Source organism: Taurulus bubalis, assembly GCF_910589615.1.
Source record: "Taurulus bubalis genome assembly, chromosome: 4".
NCBI classification, from domain to species: domain Eukaryota; kingdom Metazoa; phylum Chordata; class Actinopteri; order Perciformes; family Cottidae; genus Taurulus; species Taurulus bubalis.
Window position 1 is genome coordinate 20,722,769 of NC_136592.1, and position 19,661 is coordinate 20,742,429.

Consider the following 19,661-nt stretch of genomic DNA (forward strand, 5'->3'; position numbering starts at 1 on the left):
AATCCTATTTTAATTCACAACCGTCAGCAGTATGTCAAAATGCACAGGGCCTTGTCTGGTCAAATGTTTGCCACAATTTGATACTTCAATACATTCAAATGTTTTTGATTTGGTACTGATATTGAAAAGTATATATATGCCACGATGTCACACATCAGAGGCTCTACCATAATGAATCATTATCTGAATTATCATGATCTGTTTCTCCCTTTTGATCCTCTTGGTTTTTGACCTAGCTGTTAGTGTAACGATCTGATAGACAAGGACCCAGAAGCACGACTCTGAGACGGAGGTAACGAATATAATTATTTTACTGAAACAGGCAGGCAGGTCAGAACAGGCATGTCACAAATCTATCTACCGGAACGCTGGAGAGCTAGGTCCGAAAACACAAGACAATCTGGCAGAGGACAAGTGCAAGTGAGAGGACCGAAGTAGTGAGGGACTAATGAGGGAATGGGCTGCAGGTGAGATGGGCATGAGGACCAGGTGAAGGGAATGAGAGCTAACGAGGAGGGAGTGACTGACAGAATGAGGAGGGTGTGGAGCAGGATCTGAAATGACATGAGTTAGTAAAACAGGCAGACAGGATGAAAACAACTAGTAAGTGGAATGTGTGGAGCTGCATTGTGACAGTTAGAGATAAAATTAGATCATTAACAACAAAAAACATCTATTTGACACTTATGTTGTGTATTATGGAGTTTAATTACTTTCTTTAGACTTTACTTTTACTGAAGATTAATGTCCTACATTTTTACAAAAATGTACCGAAAATGATTATTAGTTTTCTAGGCAGGCTTTAGTTTTTCTTATATTTTACAAATAAATCCACAGCATGTTTTACCCAAGACAACAGTAATGTGAAATTGAAGAAATACCAAACATGTTCACTGTGATTGGATTTACAAATCCAAAGCATGACAATTTTCATACAGTATGTGAAATAATGCCAGAGCTACATTATTTAATTCTATTTTACATTTGAAGCATCTACCTTAACACTGACAAAACTACTGGAAAGTAACACGAATCCCAACAGAAATAAGTCATCATCACAAAGAATAAAGACACATTTTGTGAGCATGATAATACATAGATTTCACTCTCCAATTGCATGTAAACTGCTTGATTGAACTGAAGGCCAATCAACGCATGCATGAAAGTGCAATGTTTGACTCCCTGTGGCTCACAGGCAGGCCAAGCTGACAAAAACATTTAAACCGGAACAGTATGGAATATCTCCAACTGTAGCTAAAGTCTTGATCACAGTCCCCTCATCTTGAAATGCTTGGAATGTCTTACGCATGCAACAGAGAAAGGTTTGACCACCAGCTTAAGAGGAACATTTATAGTTTTTTCTGTTAGCTGAGAATTTGACACAAGTGAGAAATCGCTGGCAGTCATCGGTTCTTGGCCAGCAGGGGCATAATGCTGTCGCTGTGTTAATGTATAAGCGGCTGGGGACTTCATCACTCAACCGACCCTGGGTACGAAACCCTGTTACCATCAGTAGCCCTCTGTCATTACACACTGGAAATGGCATAATTTCTGGAGATTCCAGTGTTTCTATGTTATCAACCATTTCAGAAATTGTTAAAAGCTCATTTAAACTGTGTTATGTCCACGCAAATTGTCTTTTTTTGCTCTCCGATTTTTTTAGCAGGGATTAAAAAAAACAATGTGTCAGTGGTGAGGTTTAACGGTGCTGGTCAGAGTATTCAGTTACCTTTGGACAGAGCCAGGTCAGCTGTTTCACCTGTTTCATTTAGTGTGAGCTAAGTTTAGCTTAGCTCACTCTAAGCTAAGCATCTGCAGACTTTAGCTTCATATTTCACATACAAACATTTCAATATATCATTTTGTTAGTGAGTTTTCTTTTTTAGTACGTTTTCACTGATGAATATTTGGTAGATAATAAGCAGAGCCACGGTGAATGGTGTTACAAGTTGCAATGTTAATTATGTTTGTATTCTGTAGAATATATTTCTAAGCTGCACCCAGATGGAATCAGCATAAATCAATCATCAAAGATTTCAGCTGGCTATGTGGGTGTGCGTGTGTGCATGCGTGCGTGTGTGTGTATTCAGGCGAGCAAATGGGCATGCATGTGTTGTTCAGGAGTCTAAACATGGTTTTGTTTGCCAATGGTATATGAATTCCTGCTCTGAAATTAACAACTTTGTTTGATAAACACAACTTTACATTCACATAATTAATTTAGAACGCACTGTCGACATGCCTTGACAGCTTTAGTTAGATGGCAGATTTCAAAGTGGCACATTAAAAACTCCAAGCCATCGTTGCAGCAGCCTTGTACTCATGTCAGGGTCATACAAGGCAAAGGCAGCTGCCGGGTTTATTTCAAGTCTTGGTAGCTTCGGGGTTCAAGTCTGTACACTTGAAAACCCATCACCATATGGTAGTTTTAGCTTCTCGGCCATGCAGTGACACATTAATCAGTCACAGATGAAATATTGCTCTGTCATTCATATGAAGATGAGGGGGGAAATGAAAGAGACAGATAATATTTAAATCAAGACTAAATATAAATGTCTGCTGCCCTTATTGTGGAACATTTTTCCATACATCTTTTGTGCTGTACACATGTGGTAACATTCCCACTATACTTCCAAATAAACCCCATCATAATATATAGCCAAATGGTGCATATATCAATGATCAGTGATATGGCTCTGGATTGAATCATCTTCCATCTGTCCAACAGCTCCTGCTCTCTTATGCTTGAACATTCTTCTTCATCTGGTATTCCTCTCTTTTGTGTTCCTCTTTTGTAGAGTCCCCCAGTCCCAGGAGTCTATTGAGTCACCTCTTATTTTTTATATTTATTGATGTTATCCATGGGACAGTCGCGACGAGGCCTTGGTCAGGTTCAAATTACCCTTGTACTGCACCTTTAACACTACTCAAAACAACTAAGGAGCTTGCAGTTTAAAATGATCCATGTGGCAGTGGATGGCTTAATGAAAGTAAAACAAAACCATAAATATAAGTAAATTAGTGAGTCAAACAAAACAGCAGCAGCAGTCTGCTCACTGCACAATCCCCATCCAGAAAGCTCTACGTGGAAGTGGGAAACTCTGGAGCTGGACCTAGAGTAAAAGACAGATAAGGATGAACTCACAGCAAATATGCCTCAATTTAGGAAGCTAAAGTCCACACCTACCAATGCCTGGGAGTCATAGAGAGAGAAAGAGGCAGCTCAAAGTGTGGCTTTTATATGGTGGCCCAAACTAATTGGGAACCAGGAAGGACTTGCTCCCAACTTGCTCTGATGTCATGCACACTCGGTCAACGATACTCTCACGAGATCAAGGCGGCTGTCGATTTCAGAGTCAGGCGCAGCAGTAGCCCAACGACTGCGTGGCCCAGTGCATGATGGGAAACGCCTGGCTGTCGCCACATCAGAGAGCTGATTGGCTCTTAGATCTGACAGCAAACACCACGTGTTGTATAAAATCCTTATTGTATGTGTAGTTGTAATACTTAACACTCGATTGTTGACTATTCGTCTCATGTTTGATCTAAAAACACATCTTGTATGGTTGTTTATACAAAATCGTATTTATATAACATATCAAAGCTAGTAGTAATGAATTTCACAGGCAGACATAAAAAGAACAAAGGATGCAGCTACACACACATTTCTACATAAATATATATTTACAAACACATATGAATAAATCCAAACGTGATCTGTAAACTACAAGTAGCCTAAATATTGGAACTAACAGGAAGTCATTTTTCTGTGACTTCCTGTGTATACTTTGAAGGCAGCTGAAAACTGTCCGACTTGATCGCAGTTTATTGTCAACGCCTCCTGCTGCGGCCGCCTGCTCTCGTCTGGATTCTGCTCTAACGAACGAGCCATACTACACAATGACACAAATGTATATGTCCCTTTAAAGGTCCCGTGTGTAGGACCTGACAGCATCGAGCGGTGAGGTTGCAGATTGCAACCAGCTGAAACGTGAAAGTGGTATTTTTCACTCAGTTATCGAATGTTGGACATTTCACCAAGATCTTGGCCATTCATTTCATGTCCATCTTGAGCTGGTTATGCACCATTAACCATCTCAACCAGTCTTGACTATTATCATGTCAATCCTGAGCCTGAACACACACAAAGAAAGAAAGAAAGAAATGAATCTGTCAAACAAGGAGTTTTTTTTTTAAATCTGAAAACTTCCATCGATCGGTAATATCAGTAACAACATAAGCTACGTGTCTTGCTTATTAAGAATTCAGGCTATACATTATGCTAATGGATAGTATAGCGTTAGGTCTACTCTTACTTGTTCACTGTATGACATTTGCTCATGGATTATTAACGACGTTTTGTTATTGCTACTTGTACTTCTTTATCATCATAGTGCGCTTGTTTGTTGTTGAGACGCTGTGAGGTGAAACAGGAGCCAATGGGTCAGCGTCTCGCGTCACGTGGTCATGTGTCGCTCACGAGCCGATACAGGAAGTGCCTGGCAGCTGGTGGCGAGCTAAACAATTGTGATGAACATACTCGTAACTTAGCGACTAGAAAGTGTCTCCGTGTCTTATTAGAAGTCAATTAATGTGGATGCCGCCGGACTCCGTAAAAAAACGAATGTTACCAAAATGGAAAAAGCAGTCGGATTCATAATTGTGTCGGTGGCTTTCTTTGTATCGCAGGTAAGTTAACGGACGGTTAAAACAGAAACTGAACTGGGTGATGCGTCAGGAACTGACGGACGGGCCTTAGGTTATATATCTGGACGAACCGTCAGCTACGACTGCTGTTAACGGTCCGAACCGTATTCAGAGTGCGTTGTCCACACACGGGGCTCATATGCGTGTAATGTTCGCTTATTTATGTAGCGTTAGTTTAATTTTTTCGGCGGAGTGTGGTTTTTGACTACGTCATCAACACGGAAGCGTTTTCATTTTCATTTCAAGAATCTGCGACCGTAATGTAACAGCCAGCTAGTTAGTTAACCTAGCTAGTTAGTTATGGATGGGGACATACTTATTGATCACTGTACAGCTCTTGTACAGTGTATGTCTGTGTCATCGCTTTTAGATTGGTGATGTTTGGGAGATGATTCAAGATTGCTACGAGTCAATCTGATCTCGCATAATACATTTGCAAGTGAAATGACAGCATTTAAATGACTATACCATCGGTGTAGGGCAGGGTCTAACTATTCATTTAAATGTCAAATGCCATTGAAATGACTGGGTTGGGGTACGGTACTTTCTCCAATAATATGTGTAATATGTAGCTCAAAAGAATAACATTTCTAAGAATGACATTTCTTGCCCGACAGATAAACTGCCAAGAGGCGATCTTGCACATTTCAAATGGAAGTAACACTACAAACAAGGAGTACTGTATTGTCCACAATCATTCCTGGACCCCCCTGTCACAAACCCTTGATGCTGCTGTAAGTTTTTCAAACCTTTTCCAGCACTATTCTATTCTGAGTTATCATTATTAGGAAAGGAACATAACTCTGACTTTTATTGACATATTATGCCATTTCTTTCCACCATTTTCTGTCTATTTGTTTTTAGATTTAATATTTTGTTCTTTGTGACATCATAACTGAAATAGATGAGTGGTTAACTGCCTAATTGGCCAGTGTACAAACTTGAGATGAACTTAAAAATGTAAAATCTCAAAACTTCACTTATACAGCCTTTATTTATAACCTGGTGGCTGTTGATGTTCTACCACTCTGATTACAGTAATCAGAGTGGTAGAATCCAGAAGTAAACGTATGTACACTTAAGAAGTAATGACGAAGACCTAGATACAAATGTATTTGTTGTGTTTGCCGTACCACCCAGAATTGTGTGACTTCTCCTATGTTTCCCAAAGTTATGATGGGATAAATCTCGGAGACTTTCCACCTATCCTCATTGCTACATTAATTATTGTCTTCACTTTCTCAGTTCCAGTATCCACTGGTGAATATGACCTTCACTGTGCTGTGTAACACCTCTGGGGTCAGTCCAGATTTGGTAAAGGGCAAAGCCTTGGTGGTGATGAGGGGGGACTGTGATTTCAGCCAGAAAGCTCGGATTGCTCAGAGCCTTGGAGCTACAACTTTGCTCATTGCCAGCAACACGTTATTGGTAGGATATTTACATCAAACTGTATTTTTTCACTAGACTAATCACATGGGAATGTGATTTTGAAAGTTTCCTAATATTGCAGGTGTCTTGATTATCAACTAACTCTCATGGAGGACTCATAGTCTTTTGTTTTGTTGTTGTTGTCTGTACGTGATTGTAATACTGGTGCCCATATGTAGGAATGTAACATGTAAGATGCACATGCAGAAGTGATTCCGAAATAAGGAAGTGACACAATACCAGTGGTGTGGATGTGGGGATTTCCATTTTTTTTCATACTCGTTGTTTGACAATATAACATTTAAAGATGACTGACCAAGAGCTAGACAAGACATTCTAAACAACTGCATTTATGAAAATCTCTCTTTTATTCCTCGGCTTTTCAGATCACTCCATCAGCCAATGACTCAGAGTATGCAAATATCCAGATTCCTCTGGCTCTCATGAGGTACAGGGACTATCTTGAAGCACAGCAGGTCAGTCCTTACTTTTTCTGCTGCTTCTGAATTCAATCTTGTTAACACGAAGAACAGTCAACTGGAAAAATTTCTGATTAAATGTTTATTCATTATCCTCAGGTGTTTGGTGAAGGGATGCAGGTGAAACTGTATGCTCCACCTCACTCGAAGATTGATGCAAGCATTGTAGTCATGCTACTGATTGCTATTGTCACAGTCGCCTTAGGCGGCTTCTGGAGCGGGGCGTGTGAGAGGTAGGACATTGCAGCTTCACATATAGTCAAGTGCACTATCTATACATTTTATTTAAATCAAACTCGAGTACATATTAGCAGAAAATATAGTTGCTGCATTGTTGGCAGTGTTTCCCACTACCTACTGGGTAGTAAAATGCTAAAGTGGGTCGCTTAATATACCTGGGCGGCTTGCCAAGTAAAATCTGTGTGGGAAACGCTGGTCAGTATGCAGTGACAATGTAATTAAGTGTCTGTGAATGCATTATTTACTGAAAAGTGAACATACAGTAGATGCCATTATCAATAATAAACACATACAGTTGGATCCATAAATATTTGGACTGTGACACAATTTTTTTGAGATTCTTCTGAGGTTCTTTGCTGCAGCCTCTTTCCGTTGATGCTTGTTTGTGGGTCTTTCTGCCTTCAGTTTTATCTGAAGTAAAAGAAAAGCATGCTCACTTGGGTTGAGATCAGGTGACTGACTTGGACCTGTAGTTGTATAGCGCTTTTCTAATCTTCCGGACCACTCAAAGCGCTTTTAACACTACATGACATCATTCACCCATTCATACACTGATGGGAGGGCCCACCTGCCCATCATGACTAACTAACATTCACACACCGTAGGCACAGCTACAGGAGCAATTTTCACATCGACATGGGCTAGCGGAGCTGGGGAATCGAAATGCCGATTGAAGGACGACCCTGCTCACCACTGAGCCCCAGTCGCCCCCTAAGTACTTGGCCATTGAAGAATATTCCATTTCTTTGCCTTGAGAAGCTCTTTGGGCTGTTTTCGCAGTATGTATTGGGTCATTATCCATCTGAACTGAGAAGTGCTGTCCAATCAGTTCTGAAGCGTTTGTTTGAATCTGAGCAGATAGTATAGCCCTAAACACCTCAAAACTCATCCTGGTACTTGTCTGTTTGTTTGTGTGTTTTATTCAGTCAATCATTACAATACAATATTCTATATAATATACAAAACAGAAAGACAGCCATACAAGCCCATGCCATGATGGGCTGGTATTTTTTCCCCGTAAGAACTACTCATCGATTTGTCTAAGATAAATACATTTAAAAAAATCTAGTGTTTTTCTCTTTTTGGCAGAGACCGGTTGTATGGTCCTGTTGCAGTGGGAGGAGGGGTAGGAGGGGGAGAGAGCAAAGCAGACAGCGGAGAGCTTTTCCTGTACTCTCCTCTCAAAGTGGTCATCTTTGTCGCAATGATGTGTGGGATGCTGGTCCTCATGTACTTCTTCTACAACGTCCTTGGTAAGTAGGAATACACAGCTCTTATGTACTCCGAAGGAGTCAATGCTTAAAATAGGCATTGACTCTTTACATGTTGGCAGGTCTTAGCAATGTCCTGCTACTCATTCCTATTTATGTATTACTTCTTTAAGCATGTTATATTGTGTCAGTCATAATCAGTGGTGTTTTTATTGTTATAGTGCTATACCTGGGCTGTGCATCTTCTATAGTAGGCCTATAATTCTCCAATAATATTCCAACTGAAACATTATATCGTTAAGGTGGTATGTTTGTATATTTACCCACAGTGTTAATACTTAAAGTGCGTTCCTGTGTTATTTGTAGCCTTTAGTGTCGTACGATAGCCTGGAATCAACACCAGCCAGTCAGGCAGGTATACATGTATGCATGAAGAGCTGAGCTATTGATTCAGGTTTTAGAAGCAATGTCCCTGTGAAGATGCTCGTACATATTATGCAGAAGGATCAAGAGACGCATTCATATTAATAACTGACTAAAGAGATACAAGGAGATATTGGGTTTGGGATACCTCCCCCAAGAAAATGTGAACGGTTTTGACTTAAAACTATGCAATTGTACGTCATGGACCATTATTATAGATAACGCCCAAAAGGCTTAAAGATAAAACATGCTAAACTTAAATATTTATTTTGTTAATTACACATATACCAGTTTTCCTTTGAACATTTAATTCTGCTGGAAATGTTTGCCCTGTAAAATCATACTCTGTAAATGAAAAATAAGCTGATTCAGAAAAAAGTCCAAATAATGTTTCATACAATATATTTTTTAAACTGACAAACACTGAAAATGGTATTGATAAATTACAGCAGCCTCGTTCTCGCCTCCTCTCCTCCTTGCGGTGCATCAGCTCGTCCAGATGCTGTCTACATTGTTGTCCTGTTCTTACGGCTTATGAATACCAAAACTCTGATCATATGAATCGCGCAGAGAACCTGATATGGTGAGGACAGAAAAGTGACAAGAAAATGTCACGGTACAACAAAGAGTAAACCGTAGAAGTTCTAGTACTGTGTATGCATGGGTATCGGTCCACTTCAAGCACTGGAAGGAGTGATTATATCTGGAGTTTGGTTATTGTGGTCTGTGTTTCTTCTTCCCCCAGTTTACGTCATTATTGCTATATTCTGCCTGGCGTCTGCCTCTGCACTGTTCGGCTGTCTAGATGCAGTGATGGAACAATTTGGTTGTGCCACTGGGAGGTATGAGCATCACTCTTTAAAAACACACAATCACATCCTGGCAGACAAGCCTCAACTGCTGAAAGTCTTTATTTATCTTTATTTATGTGTCTTTTTCTAGCTTCTCCATCCGGAATTACAACTTCTCTGTGAGGTCTCTCATCCTGGCTTCTGTGTGTATTGCCATTGCTGTGGTCTGGGGTGTCTACAGAAATGAAGAAAGGTACTGTGAGGGGACACATGCACACATGCACACACACCCATACACCAAAACACACTCGGACACAGCTGTGCCACCGTCACAGAGGACTGGGGTGGTGGTGGAGAAGGAAATGCTTATTGGTTTAAATGATCTGGTAAACACTTGCATCGCAGCAGCAGTGCTTTTCTCAATTGCATCTCTCTAGTCAGTGTTAGTTTTTAAAGTTTCTTTATAGCTTATTGTTAAACTCACCAGAAAGGTGACTGTAGGGCTTTTTTATGTCCATGGTGTAAAAGACGTAATGTCTGAAGGTTGGAATGGTCATCTACTTGTGAATGCAATAACTGAATAATTGTAGCAGCCTGTTGCTGTATGACTCAAAGTATTGATGAAAACATATTTTCTTGTCTTAAGTTTCAGTAAATATGTTCTTATTACATGTTAATTATCCTAAATAATAATCTCACTCACATGTTCAATTTGATTATAATGTTGGCACGTTATTGCAGTTAGTGTCTCATTGTAGCAGTGTTCCTAAAATCATTTTCAGCCTACCTGTCACAATGTCCTTAACATGACTTGTTTGTGTAGATGTTTTGTTCTTATTTAGACAGCTACGCCCGAGTCAAAGCCAAAAAATATTTAAAGCCAAAGTCTCTTGCTAAACTATGAAACATATGGCTTCAAAATCAAACATTTTATTAATTAATGTTGTTCTAGGCTTTGTGTCATGATTTTAGCAGAATTTAGTTTAGCAGGTTGTTATTTTTAAATGGGTGTAACTCAATGCATTTCTTTTTTTGCGCTGTATCCTCAAGTAGAGCTAGACTGTTCTTGTTAAAGTTAAAAACTCAAAAGCTAAAGTTAAAAACTCAAATGCTTAAATTAAAACACCAGGTCAAAGATTTGTTTTTGTCTCTACAGATGGATCTGGATCTTGCAGGACCTCCTTGGCATTGCTTTCTGCCTCAACTTCATGAAGACCATATCACTGTCCAACTTCAAGGTATCTTGATCACAATCTCTTATTTCATAATTTTATCTTAATCTGAACTTTGTTAATCATAATTAGTGTTTGTACTCTAATTAATAATCATTGAAGTATATTTGTAATATGTATTGTGCTGTGTTGAAATGTTAAAATATGTTTTTCTCAGTTCTGGAATCAATCTGTGATACTTTCTTTCCCCCATAATGGCATAGATCTGTGTGATTCTGCTGAGCCTCCTGCTTGTGTATGACGTCTTCTTCGTTTTCATTACTCCTTTCTTCACTAAGGTATGAGTATGTATTTGATTTGTTTTGATTTTTTCAGAGCTGGAGCAGTAGGGTTTTTCACATACTTAACTGCCACTGATCAGTTTATGATGCCATTTCTCCGTATTTTTCAGATTATATGTAACCATATTTCACGTATGCACAAAAGCTTAATTTGAGTGGCCTTACACAACCACACACTGACACCTATTACCATTTAGTCAGAGATGTTTTTGCAGCTCTAGTGTTTTAGTGTGATGCCTGCAGTGTTGGGGGTAACAAGTTACAAAGTAAAGGATTACAGTAACGTAATTACTTTTATAGGTAGCGAAGTAAAGTAACGCATTACACTCAAAATATTGGTAACTACACTACTTTACTAGACCTCAGTAACGCGCTTTCCTGCGTTACTCAAGACATTTGTACCAGTCCGAAAAGTTCTCTTTTAGCGGCGCGCGAGTCACACGACACTTCCTGCATGAACAACCTATCACAGAACTCCATCTCAGTGATTTGAGTGACGTAGCTGCTAGTGCGTAGGAGGAGGGAAGAGGGGAATGGATGAGACGGAGACGGAGACGGAGACGGAGTGCCCGGATCCAACTGGGAGGTTCTCTCCAGGTTCCCTAGGATTAAGAATATTGTAAAGCAATACAACACTCCAATACCATCAAGTGCACCTGTCTGTAATGAGGTGGAGCTTCTAATGAGGACAAGACACGTCTGGTATGAACGGAATCACTTTACTGGTGAACTGCAGTATTACAACTGTTAAAGCGATTGAGAACGCGCTCTTGCACCAGACACGTATATATTTTCCACAGTAACATCAACATTAGTTAGCGTCAACAAGCACGTATCATTGTACTTTATGCCATCAAAGTAAAAGCACTTCCTACTTACATGCTCTTCACAATAAGAGGAAATCATGTAATAAAACAAGTTACAACACTGTGGAAAGGCTTTCAGCCTGGGCAGTATTGTTCTGACCCCAATGAGGAACAGGCTGTCGGATAAAAGATTCAAGAGACTTTTACTCATGCGATACAATCGCTATTTTGAAGAATAGAGAAAAATGATAAACTTCATAGGATATAGTGCACTTTCTGTTTATTTAGGCAATGATGAAGTGGATTTTCTGTTTATTTAATTGCATTTTCAGTTTCTATTTTTTGGGTTAAGTGCATTTCTGTTTCTATTTTATGGGAAAAAGTGCCATTAATTTTTCTATTTTTCTTAAACCACTACAATGATTCCTATAACAAGCTGGTTTTGTTCTTAGGAGTCGGCCCCCATTTGGTTTAGTGGGGTCTCATGTTTCCAAAAGCCTGTTTTCAATGTGTTATGCTGTTTGACCTGAATGTCCCCACCATACATAGCCTCTTGTATCCTGTTGTTTGTGGATTTTAAAGTGAGGCATATTTCTTTGGTCAGACAGTGTGAACAGGGTTAATGTTCGTTCAAGTTAATGGCTGAGTTTTATATGCCATTTTGTTTTACATGTTTACAATACACTATGTGGAAAGGCTAAGAGATGCCCTTTATTGAAAATAAAGTGATGAAAGGGTCATGATGTTTGTCCATGTATCTTTGTGGTTAATTTGGACATTTGCTTAAAAAAATGGAAAGTAAAGTAACTAGTAGTGAAGTTACTTTTCGAATGCAGCAACTAGTAAAGTAATCCAGTTACAATTTTCAGAACGAGTAACATAATATGAATGAATGCTTGCCGTCTCTTCTCTGTCGACAGAATGGAGTTAGCATTATGGTGCAGGTTGCACTGGGCCCGGATGCATCCGGAGAGAAGGTGAGTCCTCCTGCATTGCTTCGTCCTTCAAGGGGAACTTCACCAAATCAAATTATCAGATTCCACATTCAGTCTTCTCATTGTTTTCATGAGTTAACTACCTCTCCTGCTGATTGCAACAAATATCTGTTGTTCACAATACAGCATAATTAGCGATGGGCGACTAAAAAGCATGAATGCCAATTTCTCGATTTTTATAAAATTAACGGAAAGCCTATTTTTGTACATTAGTTTAAATATCTTGAATTATGATCCCCATTTTCTTTCTTTTTTTAATTATTCTGACCAAGGATGGTTTTTGCGTTCTACTAACCCAAAATTGTTCACTTTATTGTGAGACTGAAGATACATTGTTCCATGAATGACTTTAATTGGAGGAGTGAATGTGTGTGTTTTTCAAGAAGAGCAGTGTGCTGGACATCAATATAAAACCTGAGTTTTGTGGAATTCCCCTTGAACTTTGTTCTGGCTTTATTAACATCCTGGCTGATCTGCACTGCTTGTTGTTTACGCCCAATGAGGCATGATAGACTGATTGACTAACTGTGCGTTGGGGTTGGGTGGGCTCTGTCGTAGACGCAAGGTAACATGGTGCAGATCCCCGCTGAACCCCAGGCTCCCTCTGAGAAAGTAAGGCTTTACTTGTTAAACACCATCTACTTTTCTTAATATTACTTCCTGAGGTGGGTGGGAAGGGCTTGGTTATAGTTGTGTAGTCTCAAGATAGATTCTCATGAGCAGAACCCTCCTTTTTAAAAGGAACAAAACTATGCGATTAAAAGTATGAAGCGGAAAGTTCTGTGGAAGGCCTTTTTTTGGTTTTGTATATTATTCTTTATGCACACATGGATTGTCATAAATACAGATTCTCCACGTTTTATAATGCTGCACTCATGTGAAATATGCAGTACACAAAACTTGCCACCAGAAGTCAGTCTATTCTTTTGGAACAGGCAAAGAAAGAGGCTGAGAAAGATGGAGCCCCTTATTGGGGATAATTTGAGTTTAGTCTTCTTTCAACTACAAACACACATGACTGACACATGGACATAGATCCATTCAGCCCGTCCAAGCCTAATGTGATCTAATCTATAATGTGTATTACATTCTTGGCTGTTATCCTCCTTTTCATGAAAATAATGTTCTTGTGAGATATACAAAATGCTTTTACTTTACTTCTTTACAAATGGGAAGTGAAGGAAAGACCCACATATGTCAGACTTTCACATGATTGTCAGGTGCTGTGTGTTGAAAAGTCACTTGATTTGTATTTTGACCACACCGGTTCTGCTCAAACTGAATCAGGGAATCACGACACCAAATTGCTGCTTTGAGAAACTAATATTAAGTAGAGTCACACCTCTTTATTAACATTTAAAATATGTTTTTCTTCTCAGCTGCCAGTGGTCATGCGTGTCCCACGCTTCTCAGAACTGGCTCAGAACCTGTGTGGGATGCAGTTCTCCATTCTGGGTTATGGAGATATCATTGTTCCAGGTGAGGTCACCGTCGGTGTTTAAACTATCCCTGGTACACAGCAGTGGCTGCTCTGTGTAACTAGAGTATATAAACCCATAGAGGAAAATTAAGGAAAACTTAATATATGATGTGTAAAGTGCACACCCAGCTCTCATGTGTTGCTTTATTTTTGCTTTAAAATACCAAAAACAACTATCTTTAATAAAATAAAAGCAGAAATACAATGTCGTCGATGCAATGTAACATGGTGCAGGTCCCCGCTGAACCCCAGGCTACCTCTGAGAAAGTACGGCTTTACTTGTTAACCACCGACTCCTTTTCTCAATGCTACATCCTGAAGTTGGTGTGAAGGGGTTGTAGATGTGTGGTCTCAAGATAAGATTCTAATGAGCAGAACCCTCCTCTAAAAAAGAAAAACTATGCGTATATATTAAAAGTATGAAGCGGAAAGTTCTGTATTAGTTATTATTACTTCATTTTGTTTTGTATATTATTCTTTATGCACACTGCATCTGAGCTGAGAAACAATAAATAAAGTTAAGCATTTATAGTGTGATGGATCACTCAACCTCTGCATCCTCATTGGTCCAACAGGTCTCCTGGTGGCCTACTGCAGCAGATTTGATGTTTGGATCAACAGCAGCAAGAAGATCTACTTTGTCTGCTGCTGCACAGGTACATCACAGTTCAACTATAATTGTATTAATTATTTGTATACTGTACAAATACTGTAAGGATAAGTGTAAAGTATATCATCATCGCATTATAGGATACAGTGCTTTTGATTTGTTTTTATATATTCTCTGTTATAATATTAGCTGTGCTGCTCTTTACTGCTCTACTGCACACTCTTCTTGCTGAACTCCATACATTTGAGAGTGTATTTGATTTAATTTGCCTATTCATCAGTGTGGAAATATTTGATATCAGATGATATTTTGCAAGTGTCTTTTTAATATTTCTACATGGCAAGTTTCAGTTTAATTTGTTCTGCCTCCTTCTGTGTTTGTATTTGTCCGTCTCTCATTCCAGCCTATCTGCTGGGAATGATAGTGACATTTGCTGTGATGCTGCTGTCGGGGATGGGTCAGCCCGCACTTCTCTACCTGGTCCCCTTTACCCTGATAACCTCCGCCGTGGTGGCTGGGTGCAGGGGAGAGATGAAGCAGTTCTGGGCGGGAACCACCTATGAGGTGAGAGGACCGGTGAGAGAGAGTTTAAAGTGATTCTATACAGTTTTGTCACAGTGGCACTTTCTGTTGGTACTTCCTTTTGGTACTTCCTGTGTTCATACAGGTTTCAGTGTAATTCTGAGGAACTTCACTCTTCTTTTATCTGTGACATGTTTTTCACCACCAGTTCATGAAACTAAAGTCAACACAGATGGCACTATTGCAAAGACTGAAGTACACAGCGAGCCTTATTGCCAAGACCTATGCTCACTGCTAGTCACGAGGAGAATATTGTTAAGATTTACTTATACAAACAAGGCGTACAAGCTTTAATGCCGAGCTGCCTGTGCACAACATAATAAATGGCTGTTCAGCTGTTTTCTGGTCTGCTCTAAGGGTTTGCGCTTTCATTGTTGCCGACTTTTTGCAGAGCAAGATATTTTTTTCTCTATCTGCTTTTGTTTTAAACAAAACAGTAAAATGGTTAATAGAATAATAGAAGCGGCAGTTTTTAATGTGAAGTATGTTTTATTTGTTATCACTAATTGCCTCTTTTTTAATCTAACCTTAATTTTACATCAGCTCAGCTCTCTGCAGCTTCAGGTTCTCAGTAAACACAACAGCATCACTACACTGTCATTGCACTTACCGTAATTCAGGCTTGTGTCACCCACAATACCCACTAGCATGTTGTGCTTTCTTTGAAGAACCAAATGTAATCGACAATGGAAAGACCTCTGTTTTACATCTTTTACATGCTCCTTAACCTGGCCTGTGCTGTGACGGTGTGTGTCACACCCATTCATTACTATTTGGTGACGTCTCCCACAATGAGGGAAGGACATGTTTTGAATGTTGGATGTGTTTGGGAATTGATCCAGAATCCCCTGCATTATATAAAATGTAGGAATTCTCTATACAAATCAGCAGAACCTGTTACATTATATTATATGCTCGTCTTTTTATGCGAGCAATAACAAAGGGGCAGGAAAGAGATACAATTCTGACCTGGCTTCATCTTCGACAGGTCTTGGACTCGTCAAGGGAGCCTTTGCTGCCAGGTTTGCTTCCCTTAACCCCAGACCTCACCCTCCATCTCTCATGACATGTTATAGTCTTGCTGACTGCAGTGCCTTAATCTTTTCTTAGGGTCTTCTTTTGGCCCCTTTTATCTTTTTCTTTGGACATTTTAACCCCTGATTTCCAGAGTCAATGTGATATTTAAAGACACAACAGATGGTATGCCTTTTTAAAATACAAAGAACTTGGAGGACCTAACTTTGGACAGTACATTGTTTTCCATTAACTCACCACTAGGTGTCTCTAGTTGATTGGAAATAATCAGAAATGTCTGAAGAGCTTCTCAGCAACGCACCTTGTGTTAACGCCATAGCCCTGGAATACCATTAACTTCACCTTTTTATTTCTGCAGTTTGATTTTTATCATTCTCTTTCTCCACTCATCCATCTTTTCCAACTAGCGGGAATTAATACTTGCATCACTCCATCCTTCATGCAGTTACCTACATGTCCATGTTGCATGTTGCTTGCCGTTATTGGGATCAGGATATGTTATCTCTGTGGCTTGCTATATGTAGACCGTGCGGCCCGTCTGTTGTTGTATATGCAGTGCGCATTGCCAATTAAACTTCCCAAAATCTGCATCTGTCAATTGTATTTGGTAAACCCAAAACTATATTAATTATTCCTTTTCTCTTTTCTTTAGATGGAAGAACTGAGTGCTCCGTAGAAGGAGACATATGCTGACTTACAGTGTTGAGGATGGACCGCTGGATGCTTTATTTTTACTTTTTAATATTTACATTTGCAAGGCAAGGGATCACATGTTATTGATCAACAGATTATTAAAGCAGTAAGGGTTTTGTCTGCTGCAACTGGCTAGAAGGTTAATAACTATTGTGTTGGCTTGTTTAGTGCCTGAAAGGTTTGTTAGGCTCACTTATTGACTTTGCCTTGGTGATGATTGCATACAACAAAATGAGGAAGCACTTTATAATATTCAGCTTGACAGTTGTTTCATCAGGGGTGAGGTAGGTTTTAAATTACTTGTAGCCACATTGATACATTTTTGATAACTGTTTCTGTGTTTGTATGATGTGATTTCTTTCATCGCCTTATATTAAAGTGAACTTATATTTAATGTTAATGTACGTGTATTTGGTTCCTTGTTGACACTTCCACATGGATACTTTGGGACAGACAAGCGGTAATTAAGTATACGAATTGAGAGGAAAGACAGTTTATTAAACGACTTATGGGGCATTATGTTCTATGAGGTAGCTGGGGGCCAAACATCAATATATAGGCTCTTTAAATTACATAATTTAAATTAATTCTGCAACAAAAGAGGTTGCCATACTGGATACAATAGTTGGTACATTGTCATTGCTGAAAGAGTTAATAATTAACTAAATATTTGTTATAAATATGTTGAATGTAATATGGCCAACCAGACTATCCAGTCCTTGTTGGTGTGTTTATAACGCACATATTGTTTGTGTTTTGGAGTCTTTTGCCACTTAATCATATTATAGTTCGATGCACTCTTAATCATGCACTTGTGTTATAATTGAATTTTTTAAATCATCAATCAAATGCATTTTTGTACTTTTATAACAAGAGGAAAGGGAGACTGAATTGACAGCTATGGCATTCTGTAGACATTTTCTTTATTCTAATCACTAACCAATATCTCCTTCGTGATATGACTAATTCGTGACTGATGTCATGTTAATGGTTAATTTGTAACGGCTTCATCAGATGGAAAGAATTTATAACAAGTAGTTATTAGTCAACGAGGTTAAACGTAATTATAGGTGCTTGTCCGGTTGTTATCTGCTTGAATAACGCATGTTATGAATGCTATCAGGTCCTAAAGTCTGCAGTTATATTTGCAAATAAATCAATAATAAAGGATATTTATTAAAAAATTAAGTCTGCAAATGTAAAAGTTGTAGTATACTACTTGGATTTTGGTCTAAATCTGCAAAACTTTCATAGGAGGGGAAGGGTCTATAAAAGGTGGTCTTGCTGAATGAAAGAGTTGTATTACCTCTGTATAACCTCTGACTCATTTATAAATCACTGGCGTTAGTAGGCTATGCTATGTGTTATCCATTAATAAAGGAATTAGTAATATAAGTATTTAAGAAAGGGTACCTTATAATAAAGAGGAACCGTGTGTTGCTATTGTAGAGCCGTTCGTAATCTCGTAGCGGCTGTGTCGCCATATTATCAGTCAGGCTTTTAAACAAGTGAGACAGGACGAGGGAAGTTAAAACAATGTATTTTTTTTTTTCGCTGGCTGTTAGTCATTATCAGGAACTAAAACAAAGCGCACATGTGGCAGCTGGCTCCGCCTCGGGCACGTGACCGTGTGCTGGCTGAGTCAGCCGGGTCGTCATGCAGCGTCAGTCTGGAGTCGCACAATTATGAAAAAGCAACCTTCCGTTGGAGCTGCAGCCGAAGCGGATCTCTCTAACGTCCACTGGGCTTTCCTTCCAAGGCTAACCGAGAGCACCGCCGATAGATGGATAAAAGCCACGACGCAGCTCTTCCTGAGTCTCAACGGTGAAGAGAATGGTACGTGATCCGATCGTAGTGCCCGACTGAACCTTCCTCTGGGTTTTATAGTGTTGTCAAATTGGCGCTTGAGTCCCGTCGTGACCGATCGGCGGTTTTGAGTGGCAGGTCCCCCCCCACACCCCCATGCTTGCTGCCTGTCAGCCAGCCTGCCGTCAGCCGAGACTACTGTCCGACCGTACCCCTAAAACACCGTGACTTCCACGTAATGGGGGAAAGGGAACAAGGTGACACGCTGTCTAGCAGGAATACACCCCGAAATCACACCCGTAACGCTCGCCAGCTGAATAAGCTAGCTCGCTAGCTAAATGCTAGGTACTTAACCGAAGCTAACTAGCTCCCCGGAAGCTCTCCGGTGGCCGACGTTAGCAATGGGTTATTTTCCCGTTAAACGACGCAGAAAACCGGACAGTAGGGTGAACCTCAGAGCAGCTGGCATTGGTTTTGAGCCACATTTCTACCAGATGTCGGACAAGACACGCTGTCACTGCCAGTGACAAGTCAATGCAGCCTCGAGCGGCTGCCAAGTCCGTTTAAACTGAAAGTTGAGTCGTGTTTTAAATAGTGCGTTTATGTCCTCAAACCATTCGTGAGACCTGAACGCTCACTCGTGACTCGTGAATGTTTTAGGCCCGCTTCAGACGTTGTCTCAACGTTTGTGTTTGTTTGGTGTAACTTTTCCTCTTCGGGCCTCGTCCTCTAGTCTAGTCTGGTCGAGCAGAAGAGCTCAGGGTGACTGGAAAGAGATGACATGTAGACAACGTTGCGAGTCATTATTGTTGTTATAACACAGTGGCAACATTGACAAAAATCAACTATCATAATATACCTA

General features: G+C 39.8%; 1 protein-coding gene across 1 annotated transcript; it reads left to right on the forward strand.

Annotated features, from left to right (window-relative positions):
• Window positions 1-4,635: 4,635 nt before the first annotated feature.
• Window positions 4,636-17,393, forward strand: sppl2a (signal peptide peptidase like 2A; the record flags this gene model as incomplete). The annotated part of the gene is made up of 17 exons (XM_079216788.1): window positions 4,636-4,689; window positions 5,325-5,441; window positions 5,953-6,135; window positions 6,522-6,611; window positions 6,714-6,847; window positions 7,944-8,107; window positions 9,234-9,330; window positions 9,431-9,532; window positions 10,436-10,517; window positions 10,715-10,789; window positions 12,519-12,575; window positions 13,152-13,205; window positions 13,973-14,072; window positions 14,649-14,729; window positions 15,087-15,247; window positions 16,254-16,287; window positions 16,953-17,393. The coding sequence occupies 17 exons, from the start codon at window positions 4,636-4,638 to the stop codon at window positions 16,991-16,993; spliced, it is 1,626 nt and encodes a 541-aa protein (XP_079072914.1). The 3' UTR covers window positions 16,994-17,393.
• Window positions 17,394-19,661: the final 2,268 nt, after the last annotated feature.